The sequence below is a fragment of the Hemitrygon akajei genome, chromosome 11 (genome assembly GCF_048418815.1).
Source record: "Hemitrygon akajei chromosome 11, sHemAka1.3, whole genome shotgun sequence".
Lineage (NCBI taxonomy): Eukaryota > Metazoa > Chordata > Chondrichthyes > Myliobatiformes > Dasyatidae > Hemitrygon > Hemitrygon akajei.
In genome coordinates this window covers 159,249,575-159,263,344 of record NC_133134.1, presented here as the reverse complement: position 1 = coordinate 159,263,344, position 13,770 = coordinate 159,249,575, and the positions used below count along the sequence as shown (strand labels likewise).

At 43.1% G+C, this 13,770-nt stretch overlaps 1 protein-coding gene across 4 annotated transcripts in view; it reads left to right on the top strand.

The window, feature by feature from the left end:
• The window catches only part of actr5 (actin related protein 5), an 82,450-nt gene that overhangs the window by 23,698 nt on the left and 44,982 nt on the right, over positions 1–13,770 (top strand). Inside the window, exons 1-4 of one of the 4 annotated variants that reach the window (XM_073062052.1) lie at positions 293–612; positions 2,357–2,668; positions 7,714–7,937; positions 9,410–9,579. In XM_073062052.1, the coding sequence (XP_072918153.1) occupies positions 325–612; positions 2,357–2,668; positions 7,714–7,937; positions 9,410–9,579 (994 nt within the window). In that variant the 5' untranslated portion in view covers positions 293–324. Of the gene's footprint in view, positions 1–292; positions 613–2,053; positions 2,213–2,245; positions 2,669–7,713; positions 7,938–9,409; positions 9,580–13,770 lie in introns of those variants that run through there. The other 3 variants (XM_073062055.1, XM_073062054.1, XM_073062053.1) reach the window with 3 other exon arrangements.

Below are 13,770 nucleotides of genomic sequence, written 5' to 3'. Positions count from 1 at the left end.
TCAGGCCAAGATCCGCTGAGAATGAAAGGGGAAGATGCCGGAATAAAAAGGTGGCGATGGTGGGGGGAGAGGTTTGCTGGAAGGTGATAGGTGAAGCCAGGTGGGTGGGAAAGGTCAGGGGCTGGAGAGGAAGGAATCTGATAGGAGAGGAGAGTGGACCATAGCAGAGAGGGAAGGAGGAGGGGACCTGGGGGGAGTGAGAGGCAGTTGAGAAGAGGTAAAAGGTCAGAATGGCAAAAAGAGGAAGCTGGGAAGTAGGGGAGAATTTTTTTTAACTGGAAAGGAGAAATCAATATTCATGCCATCAGGTTAGAGGCTACCCAGATGGAATATATGGTGTTGCTCCTCCACACTGACTGTGGCCTCATCTTGGCACAAGGAGGCCATGGACTGACATGTTGGAATGGGTGCAGGCCCTTGGCCTTTCCCACCCACCTGGCTTCACCTATTGCCTTCCAGCTAGCCTCCTTCCCCTACCTCCTCCACCTTTTTATTCTGCCATCTTCCCCCTTCCTTCTCAGACCTGGAGGAGAGTCTCTGCCTGAAGTGTCGACTACGTATTGCAGTCAACAAAACGAGTTGCAACATAAAAGCTGGACAAAATCGAAAAGGGTGAATACAGGACTAAAGGTTTTGTATTTGAAAGCGCGCAGTACGTGGAAATATTGTTGAACTTGTAGCACCGTTACAGATTGACAAGTATGGTGAATCGTGGCTGAAAGAAGATTAAAATTGGGAGCTTAATGTCCAAGGATACACATTGTATCAAAAGGACAGGCAGGAAGGCAGAGGTGGGTATGTGGCTCTGCTGGAAAAAAATTAAAATTAAATCATTAGAAAGAGGTGACATAGGGTTGGAAGTATTGAATTGTTGTGGATAGAGCTAAGAAACTGCAAGGGTAATTTCTCTTGTTTGGGAGGAGGAATTTCTTTAGCCAAAGAATGGAGAATCTGTGGAATTTGTTGCCACTGGCAGCTGTCGATCCCAATTATTTATGTATATTTAAGGCAGAGGCTGATAGATTCTTGATTGGTTGGGGCATGAAGGGAGACAGGGAGAAGGCAGGAGATTGGGGCTGAGAGGGAAAATGGATCAGCTGTGATGAAATGGTGGAGCAATCGATGAGCCTCTAATTCTGCTCCTATATTAAATGGACTTATGATGATCTGTATGCGTGGCTTGCAGAACAAAGTTTTTCACTGTCATAGCTCAGAAACGGACCCTTTGGCCCATCCAGTCCATTTAAACCGCCTAGACCCACCTACCCACATCTGTACTATAGCCTTCCATACCCCTAACATCCATGTACCCTAGCGAATTTCTCTTTAAATGCTGTAATCGAACTCGTTTGCACCACTTGTGCTGGCAGCTCATTCCACACTCTCACCACCTTGAGTGAAGAAATTTCCCTTCATGTTCGCCTTAAACTTTTCATCTTTCATCCTTTCTCCTATGGTCCACTCTCCTCTCCTGTGTACATGTGACAATAATAAGCATACACTAGATGTAATTCAGTGCCTTGGATATGTTTAAAATGCTTATGGATATAATCTGCAATGTGCAATACATTTACAAATTTTGCTGAAGCCTATGTTCGTCATGCAGGTGTTTACTGGTTGTAAGAAGCTGCAGAGAATGGTGGACTCCCTGGGCACATCCCGCTCAACCATTTGTACAGGGGGGCACTGAAGAGGCACCCACCATCCAGGTCCTATCATCTTCCTTCAGGCTCTATTGTGCAGGAGGTAGTGAGGCCTTTAATTTCCTCACCATAGGTTCAAGAACAGCTGTTTTCCTTCAGCTTCTCTGTTCTTGAACACACCAGCAAAACCCTAATCACTACCATAATAGCAACACCTTGGCCACTTTGAAAAAACTTTTTTTCTGATTGTGACTTTTCTTGTAAAAATTGTTTCTTTTTCATACAAATGATGCTTACTGGATGCTGCTTCAAGTAAGTTTTTAGTTGCAAACACGAGGAAATCTGCAGAGGCTGGAAATTCCTTTGGTCTTCACCCTTTTCCGTAGAAACTGACTGGCCTGCTGACATTTTGTGTGTGTTGCCATGTTTCTAATTGAACCTGTGCACGCATGTACGACAAACTCAGTTTTGACCTTATAACGCAATCTCTGAAATATGTTTAAAAGGTTCAATGTGGATTGTGATGCGCCAAACGTATTGCATTTGCAAATCTTGCTGAAATCACTGTGGTAGGAACTAAAACTCCGGGCCTTTTTTGTCGTTTTTGGGAGGGGGACTGTTGTTGTGGCCGGACCATGATGGCGGTGGTCCCGGGACGCGAGAGTGCTGAGGTTGTTCCGCTGCCTAATGTTTACTATTTTCGGGATGCGCAGGCCGTGGCGGACCCGATACCTGAGCCAGGGGAAGCGGGCGTGGGTCAGGTACCGATGGTGGTGGACAATGGCTCCTTCCAGTGCCGGGCGGGCTGGGCGGTGGATGAAGCGCCGCGGCTCCAATTCAAGAACGTGACCGCGCGGGGCCGCGGCGCCTCCCGCAGCGACACGCAGGTCGGCAACGACATCCGCAACCTGGAGGTGGTCCGCTGGCTTCTTAAGACCCAGTTCGACAGAAACGTGGTGGTCAATTTCGACATCCAGGAGCAGGTCTTCGACCACATCTTCCAGCACCTCGGCGTCGCCTCTGAGGTGGGTGCTCCGACCTAGAGAAGGAGAGACTGAGCGATGAGCTAGGGGGGTGTGGGATTGAGGGGAGCTTGTCCAAAGGTATAGCGGGAGGGGCAATGTTGTGGGGACGGGATGGTGTAGGAAACGTTAGTGGGGGGGGGGAGGAAAGGTTGCAGGAAGGGAGAGTTGGGGAGTGAAGGGTTGCGGGAAGGGAGAGTTGGGGAGGGGAAGGGAGAGTTGGAGGGAAGGTTGTGGGACGGAATAAGGGGGTGAGATTGTGGGAAGGACAGTGGGGAAGTTGTGGGAAGTAGGATGGGCATATGATGTTGCAGGAAGGGATGGGGAAGAGAGGATGTTGAGGCAGTGGCAGAGTACATCACATAAGTTTACCCTTGTGTTGATACCTGGAGGTGGAATGTGGTTAAGTTTGAGTGGGGATGACTGTCAGAAATTGGGAAAGTGAGGTGTGGGAGAGAGTTCCTGGGGATAAGAGGGGTTGTGGTGGGCCTGGTTGCATTTGGGGTAATGGGGAAAGGGATTAGACATTGGTACTGTTGGATGGATCTAAAAGCTGATCATGATGAGACTGCTGTAGCGGGTTATGTGCTGTAGGAGTAGGAACGATAGGGTGGAAGGAACTGTGGATCCTTAAAAGCCAAAGTAATGTGTCAGAGTGAGGGTGAACCCTAAGGTCCATTGATTTTGGAAATAAGAATTGTGATAATGCTGGCTGAGTGGTGAGGCTTATTTATCATAGCTGATGGACCATCATGTGTCATTCGGTCTCTCCTGGACTCCTATGTTCTCCCTGTTACAACTTTTCCTAGTTCTGATGAAAGGTCATCAACCCGAAAAGTTATCTGTCTGTATGCGGTTGCTGCCTGACCTTTCAAGTACTTCCAGTATATTTTGTAATTATTTTGGATTTCTAAGATCTGCAGTTTTGCATATTATACTTGTTATTAGCCTAGTAACAACAGTAGAATTTTTTTTCACTTTCTATTTTCTTAAAACTACTTGGTTTAATTTGACTATTAATAAACTCGTTTTTCTTGTTTTCTAAATCTTTCTCAGTCCTGAAAAACTTCCCATCACACATGTTGCTTGGAGATACAAATGTTTACAGATGCTATAATGTGGAATATAAAATAACAAACTATTGGAGTTGCTGTGTATATCCAGCAGTAAGCCACTGTGTCCATACATTAACAGATCAGGGTGGAGGAGCAACACCTTGTATTCTGCCTGGGTAGCCTCCAACTTGATGGCATGAATATCAGGTTTCCTTCAGTATAAAAAATTTCCATCCACCTCCTTCTATTTCCCACTCTGGCCTGTTACCCCTTCTCACCCGCCTTTCACCTCCCCTGAATCCCCTCCTTCCCTTTCTCTTATGGTCCACTATCCTCTCCTGTCAGATTTCTTTTTCTCCAGCCCTTTATCTTTCCAATTCAATGGGCTGTCACCTTTAGCTGTCCTCCTTCCCCTATACCCATCTAATCATTCTGGTATCTTCCCCCTTCCTTTTCTGTCCTGAAGGAGGACATTGATTGTTTGTTCATTTCCAGAGATGCTGTCTGACCTGCTGAGTTCCTCCAGCTTTTTATGTGTGTTCCATATTTTAAAGAATATCCAAAGGAGGATGTGCTTAACAGTAGTGGGGTTATCAGGAACATGGAAAGTGACTGGGGAATTTTCTGCCACTTGTGAAGAAAGGAGCTGTGGAAAACCAGAGTCAAAGAATTAACGGGTGTGGGGAAAGATTTAAGGTCAGAGACTGTTGCAAGAATAGTTGAGACTCCTTTTCTTAAAGTACCTTGGTAAGGTTAACCAGTGTGGCTTCTTGGATTGTTGAACTAGTTTCTTGCTTCAGCAGTTGAAGAGTTTCCACATGTTAATTGTTCCATGTTTCAATCAAAGTAATTGAGGGGTAGTTATGTCCATAGTGATGTCATTGAACTCAGAGCTGTGTGGGGCTTGCTGGATTAGCTACATGCTCTCCTCCTTGCTCTGAATTTTATGTTGTTTTACATTCTCAGCAAATAATTCTATTTTTATAAAATAGCCATTCGCAAACTGAATTAGATTATAGTTGTAGTTTAATGTCATTTGACTGTACATACAGCTTCAAGAAAAAGTTTGTGGTTTTCTGTATTAATTATTCATAAAATGTGGCTGGTCTTCATCTAAGTCACAATAATAGACAAACACCATCTGCCTAAGCTAATAACACATAAACAATTGTACTTTTCATGTCTTTATTAAACACATTGTTTAAGCATCCACAGTCCAGGCTGGAAAAAAGTATGTATATATAATAACTGGCAGAATCTACTTTAGCATCAATAACCTCCATCAAATGTTTCCTGTAGCTGTAGATCAGATTTGCCCAATAACAAGGAATTTTAGGGCTTTCCTACATACAGAACTGTCTTTATTCATTGCCATTTCTGGGATATCTTGCATACTTTGCAGGACTTTGTCAAATGGTGCAAGCTGAATCATCTGTAGCTCAATATCAGTAAGACCAAGGAGGTGGTGATGGACTTTATGAAGACTAAGCCTGTACTGCTCCCTGTTACTATTGATGATGATGATGATGATGTGGATGTGATGAGGACCTACAAGCTACCCTGGCTGCACCAGGATGGCAGACTTGAGTGGAGCACTAACACAGTGGCTGAGTGCAAGAAGGACCAGAGTCATCTCTACCTTTTGAGGAGACTGAGGTCCTTTTGAGTATGCAGGCCTCTCTCCATATGTTCTCCCAGTACAATCTTCTATGTGGTGGTGTGCTGAGGCAATGGCATCAACAGGGGGGCTCGATAAACTGATTAGAAAGGCTGGCTCTGTTATAGGAGTCAAACTGGACACACTGGAGGCCGTGGTAGAACAAAGGACCCTATGGAAAATCCTGGCAATTCTGGACAATGTTTCTCACTGCATGCCGCCTTGGCTGAACAGAGGAATACTTTTAGTAATAGACTAAGACAATTGCACTGCTCCAAAGAGTGGTATATGAGGTCATTCTTACTCTCGGCCATTAGGCCCTAGAAAGAGTCAACCTGGAGCTGGGAAAGTGATGACTCCCTCCTGTTAGACTGTTTTTATTCTTTCATACTTCTAATATTTGTATATCCGTGCACTTGTAATGCTACTGTGACACTGTAATTTCCTTTGGGATCAATAAAGCATCTATTTGTCTATCTGAACAGCCCTCTTAAGGTCATGACACAGCATCTCGATTGGGTTAAAGTCTGCACTCTGATCTGACATTCCAAAACATGAGTTTTCTTCTGTTTGAATTATTCTATTGTTGATCTACTCTTGTGTTTCGAATCATTGTTGCATCATCCAACTTCTATTAAGCTTCAGGTGATGGACTGCTACCCTGACATTCTCCTGTAAAATGTCTTGAAATAATTTTGAATTCATTGTTCCCTCAACGATTGTAAGCTGTCCAGGCCCTGAGGCCCCAAAGTAGCCCGAAACCATGATGTTGCTTCCACCATGCTTCACAGTTGGGATGAGGTGTTGGTGTGTAGTGCCCTTTTTCCTCCAAACTTAACGGTGTGCATTTCTGCCAAAGAGTTTAACTTTTGTCTCATCTGACATTATCCCAGAAGTGTTGTGGAACATTCAGGTTGTCTTTTGCAAACTTGAGACATGCAGCAATGTTTTTTTTTGGCGAGCAGTGGTTTCCTTCGTGGTGTCCTTCCATGAATGCTATTCTTGTTCAGTGTTTTTCTTATGGAGGACACACGAACAGAGACTTTAACAAGTTCTAGAGATTTCTGCAGGTCTTTTGCTGTTACTCTTGGGTTCATTTTCACCTCCTTCAGCATTGCACCTTCTGCTCTTGGTGTGACCTTTACAAGATGCCCATTCCTGGGGAGAGTAGCAACAGTACTGAGTTGCCTCCATTTGTAGACCATTTCTCTTGCTGTTTACTGATGAACACTCAGGTCTTTAAAAATTCTTTTGTGGCCTTTTCTTGCTTCATGCATCTCTACAATTCTTCTAAGGTCCTCAGAAAATTGCTTTGATTGAGGCATAGTGCACATTAACAGTTCTTTATTTAGAAGAGCGGACTGTATCAATAACCTGACTTTTGTGTTTTTTATATATATAGGGCAGGGCACCTCTACAATCCACACCTCCAATCTCATCTCATTGATTGGAACACCTGATTCCAAATAGCTTTTGTAGAAGGCATTGCCCCAGGGGTTCACTTACTTTTTTTTAAACTTAGACTGTGATTGTTTAAATAATGTACTCAGTGTTAATGAGAGGTATAATTGTTTGTGTTGTTCCAGTTCCTGTTCTGACATGTTGTTTCTTGGCCTAATCTTGTGCATTGATGTGGTGACTCTCAGAGTGGGGAGGAGCAATAACTTGTATTCTGTCTGGGTAGCCTCCAACCTGATGCCATGAATAATCGATTTCCCTTTCCAGTTTTAAAAAAAAGTCCCTTTCTATCTCCCACTCTGGTCCCTTGCATCATTTCACCTGCCTGTAACCTCCCCCGGTGCCCCTCCTTCATCCTTTTCTCCCATTGTCTGCTCTCCTTTCCTTTCAGATTTCTTCTTATCTAGCCCTTTATCTTTCCCACCCGTCACGTTTCAACTATCACCTTCTAGCTCGCTTCCTTCCACTCACCCCACCTTTTTATTCTGGTATCTTTCCCCTTCCTTTTCAGAGCTGAGGAGGGTTTTCTTGGCCCAAAGCGTTTCCATAGAGGCTGCCTGACCTGCTGAGTTCCTCCAGCATTTGTGTGTGCTGTGCATATATATAACCAAACAAAACATTTCTTCAGATACATGCACCCACAGTACATTTCTCACACAGCACGTAAAACAAAATACTACCGCAAATAATAAAATATTATTTAAAATGCACGTGAAGTGTGCAGCACAGGTAAAGAGTACAGTAAATATCACCATTGATTGGAGGTGGAAAAGCCACTGTGACCCCGCACACCACCAGCTTGTGACATTGCCATATTACAGAAGGTGCATTTTTAAGCTCCACAAACTACTAACTGCTTCCATTTATACCTGTTACAGAGTCGTGTGGAACATCCAGTGGTTTTAACAGAGGCTCCCTGTAATCCATTGTACTCCCGACAGTTAATGTCTGAGCTCCTTTTCGAGTGCTACCATGTTCCCAAAGTGTCGTATGGAATTGACGATCTTTACAGCTTTTGTCGGAACAATAAATCGCATGCCACTGGATTGATTGTTTCCTCTGGATATCATTGCTCTCACATTCTACCAGTGCTGAATGGCAGGTTTGTTAAGAATTTACATAAAAAGGCTTAAAAATGCACATAAACTACTTGAATGTGGCCTGGCTCCAGTATCTCGATATGGTGACATAATCAAATTACTGGACTACTATCTAGTGGGTGGAACTACTTTTCCAACTTTAATTTTTGTTTCAATCACTGGTTAAATATCTACTTAATTTCTTTTGAATGTAGTTGTTTAAAGAGTATCTTTGTGACATCCTCAAAACAAATCAATCATAAAAATGAATTATTTTGAAATGTAGTAAATGTTTGAAGGAGAGATTGCATAGTCCTATAAGAAGATTAATTAGCATGAGTATATGAGTGATGGGCAGAGAAGTTGTGATCAATCTACATAGAAAACCTACAGCACAATACAGGCCCTTTGGCCCACAAAGTTGTGCCGAACATGTCCTTACCTTAGAACTACCTATGCTTACCCATAGCCCTCTATTTTTCTAAGCTCCATGTACATATCCAGGAGTCTCTTAAAAGACCTTATCGTTTCCACCGCCGCTAGCAGCCCATTCCACGCACTCACCACTCTCTGTGAGAAAAAAAACACACTCAAAACAAAACTTACCCCTGACATCTCCTCTGTATCTACCTCCAAGCACCTTAAAACTGTGCCCTCTCATGTTAGCCATTTCAGCCCTGGGAAAAAGCCTCTGACTATCCACATGATCAATGCCTTTCATTATTTTGTACACCTCTATCAGGTCACCTCTCATCCTCCGTTGCTCCAAGGAGGAAAGGCTGAGTATCTCAACCTATTCTCATAAGGCATGTTCCCCACTTCAGGCAACATGGGGTGTTCTTAACAATCTATGGCATTGATTTCCATGTTCTCACTTGAACAACCTCTTGGGATGCTTTACATTCAGTGAAAATGGCGAGGTGGGGGGGGGGGAGGAAGCTGTAGATGTTGAAAATCTAAAATAAAAACTGAAAATGCTGGAACTACTCTGGCTCAGAACACAACTGTTGATCTTTTTTTTCTTTGGAGAGAATGAAGCAGCCTTAGTTTAAGGCACTTCACTGCAGTCTACATTGAAGTGTCAGCTGATAATGTGCTCAATTTGTGGAGCTCACTTAAACTCAAAACCTTAGGGAATGCAAACTCATTATAGAAGGGAATAATTAGGGTATTGGCAGGAAGAAGCTTGATGAGCATCTGAAAGCAAATGAGAATGCAAAAACTTAGCCCTTCACAATGTTTGTTGAATGGCTAACGCTACAGTGAATTCTAAAACTACACCAGACAGAGATGGCAGCCAATATTCCTGCACCTATGGCTACTGGGGTCTCTGTGAACTAATGAGTTAAAGGAAAGTTGACCTAAAGAGGACAAACAAAAGTTCTTGCTGTTCAATTATCCTTCTTCAAGAAATGTTATATTTGAGCTTATACTTTTATAGCATGCTGCATTTACTTTTTGTTTTGATGATTAATGTTTCCTTTGTCAAATTTAGACTGGATGCTTGCAATAGTAAAAGGATTAATCTGGGTGGAAGCCAAGCAGCATCGTATATGCAGCGTCTGCTGCAGCTCAAGTACCCTGGACATTTACCAGCGATTACGCTCAGCAGAATGGAAGAAATTCTCCATGAACACTGCTACATTGCAGGCGACTACATGGAAGGTAATTGTTATTAATTAAGAATAAGTAATTTGTGAAGATATTACCTGCTGTAGAATGGTGAGTGTCATTATCATATTTGGTTCAGTTGATGTTCTAAACCTGTTCTGGTTGCCTGGGGTTTGAGAGCAGACTGGATAGAATGGAGATATTCAGAGAGGAATTTTCTGAAGTACTTTCTACAACAATTGAAACTGGCTTCCGCCCCAACTAATTCTCCTCTGGCATTGTCAGTAGACAATGAATCAGGGGTAGATGGGCTGGATGTATTGACTCACACTTAAAACAGACATAAACAGACATTAAGACATAAAATTTATTTGTTTACTCAATAAACCAAGATGTTTTAAAGAGTGGGAACAGAACTTATGTCAGAAACGACAGCAGCTTCACCCATTAAAAGCTGGATAATTTCAGTGGGAAGTATAGTGTGTGGAGGATAATTATTGACAAATTATGTGTCTAAGATAAATCTTCGTCATTTACAACATTGTGGCTGAAAAGGTTGATAGCAGAATTATCCCATTATACAGGAATTGTACTGTCAGTACAGTACTGTGCAAAAGTCCTAGGCACATATATAGCTAGAAAGTTTGTGAACCTGTAGAATTTCCTCTATTTCTGTATAAATATGAGCTAAAATGTGATCAGATCTACACGCAAGTCTTAAAACTAGGTAAAGAGAACCCAATTAAATAAATAGTACAAAACTTTGTTTTTTAATTTATTTATTGAGAAAAATAATTGAATATTACATGTATTTGTTGAAAGAAGTATGTGAGCCTCTGAGATAATGCCTTCTACAAAAGCTATTGGGAGTTATGTGTTCCGGTCAATGAGATGAGATTTGAGGTGTGGGTTGTTGAGGTGACCTGCCCTATATATATTTTTAAAAAAATCATGTTACTGACAGAGCCTGCTCTTCTCAAGAAAGATCTGTTGACGTGCACCATGCCTTGATCAAAACAACTTTCAGGGGACCTTAGAGGAATTGTAGAGGTGCATGAAGCTGGAAAAAGCCACAAAAGCATTTCTAAAGACCACAGTAAGAGAAATTGTCTACAAATGGAGGAAACTCAGTACTGTTAAACTCTCCCTAGGAATGGGCATCCTGCAATATCACACCAAGAGTATAACGTGCAATGCTGAAGGAGGTGAAAAAGAACTCAAGGGTAACAGCAAAAGATCTGCTGAAATCTCTAGAACTTGTTCATGTGTCCACCATAAGAAAAACACCGAACGAGAATAGTGTTCATGGAAGAACAACACAGCTCTCCAAAAAAAAAAATTGCTGCACACCTCAAGTTTGCAAAAGACCACTTGGATGTTCCACGACACTTCTGGGACAATGTTCTGTGGACAGATGGGACAAAAGTTGAACTTTTTGGCAGAAATACACACCGCTATGTTTGGAGGAAAAAGGGCACTGCGCATCAACACCAAAACCTCATCCCAACTGTGAAGCACGGTGGAAGGAGCATCATGGTTGGGGGCTGCTTTACTGCCTCAGGGCCTGGACAAATTGCAATCGTTGAGGGAACAATAAATTCAAAATTCTATCAAGATGTTTTATAGCAGAATGTCAGGGTCGCAGTCCAAGTTTAATAGAAGTTGGATAATGACCTGAGACAAGACAATGATCCGAAAGACGAGTAAATCATCAACAGAATGGTTTAGAAAGAAGAAAATTTGTGGTTTGGAATAGCAGAATCAAAGTCCTGACCTTAATCCTATAGAAATGTTGCGGAAGGACCTGAAGTAAGTAGTTCATGCAAAAAACCCACCAACGTCCCAGAGTTGAAGCAGTTTTGTGAGGAGAAATGGCCTAAAGTTCCTCCAAGCTGATGTGCAGGGCTGATCAACGGTTACTGGAAACATTTGGTTGAAGTTTTTGTTGTAGAAAGGGGTCACACCAGTTACTGAAAGCAAAGGTTCACAGACTTTTTCCAACAAATACATGTAATAAAGGATTACTTTTCTCAATAAATGAACAAGTATAGTGTTCTTTTGTGTTTTTTAATTAGGTTCTCTTTATCTAGTTGTTGGATGTATGAAGATCAAATCATACTTTAGGTCATATTTATGAAGAAATTAGAAAATTCTACAGGGTTCCCAAACTTTCTAGCACCACTGTATTGTTAGGGTGCATAATACTTTTGCATAGTCCTGTATGTTATGTCTTTCCAGTTACCAAATAACACTTAATACTACTGAGCTGATACAAAGCTAAGTACGCTTATTTCTGTTTCCCAACCACCTCCCTATTTTAACCAGTCTACAATACTGTGTAAACACCCTAATTATATACATCTAAGACTTTTGAACAGTACTGTATGTGCAGTCTGCTTTTAACTTTTAGAAATTATATGGTTGTAAATCATGATAGGGGAACAACTACTGATTGTCACAGTATTAGGGCCTTTAAAGATGGTGATCGGTTGGAGCTTAAAAGAGTTCAGAAGGAACTCAGAGTACAGATAAGGGTGGCAAAGGAGCAGTATAGGAGGAAGCTAGAACAAAAGCTGCAGAAAAAAAGCATGAAGGAGGTGTGGGATGGGATGAAGATCATCACCGGATGCGGTGCAAAGCGGGGGGCGAACATAAGTGGAGATGTGGAGAAAGCGAACCAGCTGAACAACTTCTTCAACAGGTTCGACAGCTCAATCTCATCCTCACCGCAGAAATCCACACCAGGCTTACTTCCCTCACAGGAAAATAGTCACTCACAGGAGACCTTGCCCACGCCCAGGATTACGGCTGCACAGGTGGAAGGTCAACTGAGGAAGATCTGTACCAGCAAGGCGGCTGGACCGGATGGAGTTTCCCTACGATTACTGAGGGCCTGTGCGACTGAGCTGGGAGAACCACTACAGCGCATCTTCAACATGAGCCTGGAGCAGAGAAGAGTACCCAGACAGTGGAAGACATCCTGTATTGTCCCGGTACCGAAGAAACCACAGCCAAAGGAGTTGAATGACTTCAGACCTGTTGCCTTGACGTCGCACGTGATGAAGACCTTGGAGCGGCTGATAATACAGAATCTGAGGCCACAAACCAGGCACGCCCAGGATCCTCTTCAGTTTGCGTATAAGGAGAAGGTGGGAGTGGAGGATGCTATCACGTATTTGCTGCACAAATCACTCTCTCACCTAGAGGGGGTCAGTTGTGCTGTGAGGATTACATTCCTTGACTTCTCTAGTGCCTTTAACACCATCCAGCCCAAGATCTTAAGGCACAAACTAACGGAGATGGGAGTAGACTCTCACATGGTGGATTGGATAGTGGACTACTTGACAGATAGACCTCAGTATGTGCGGTTGGGAGACTGTAGGTCTGACACAGTGGTCAGCAGCACAGGGGCGCCGCAGGGAACTGTACTCTCTCCGGTCCTGTTCACCCTGTACACATCAGACTTCCAATATAACTCGGAGTCCTGCCATGTGCAGAAGTTCGCTGATGACACGGCCATAGTGGGGTGTGTCAGGAATGGACAGGAGGAGGAGTATAGGAAACTGATACAGGACTTTGTGATATGGTGCAACTCAAACTACCTGCGTCTCAATATCACCAAGACCAAGGAGATGGTGGTGGACTTTAGGAGATCTAGGCCTCATATGGAGCCAGTGATCATTAATGGAGAATGTGTGGAGCAGGTTAAGACCTACAAGTATCTGGGAGTACAGTTAGACGAGAAGCTAGACTGGACTGCCAACACAGATGCCTTGTGCAGGAAGGCACAGAGTCGACTGTACTTCCTAAGAAGGTTGGCGTCATTCAATGTCTGTAGTGAGATGCTGAAGATGTTCTATAGGTCAGTTGTGGAGAGCGCCCTCTTCTTTGTGGTGGCGTGTTGGGGAGGAAGCATTAAGAAGAGGGACGCCTCACGTCTTAATAAGCTGGTAAGGAAGGCGGGCTCTGTCGTGGGCAAAGTACTGGAGAGTTTAACATCGGTAGCTGAGCGAAGGGCGCTGAGTAGGCTACGGTCAATTATGGAAAACTCTGAACATCCTCTTACATAGCACCATCCAGAGACAGAGAAGCAGTTTCAGCGACAGGTTACTATCGATGCAATGCTCCTCAGACAGGATGAAGAGGTCAATACTCCCCAATGCCATTAGGCTTTACAATTCTACCGCCAGGACTTAAGAACTTTTTAAAAGCTATTAATGCTTTTTGAGATGGTGATTTAGATGC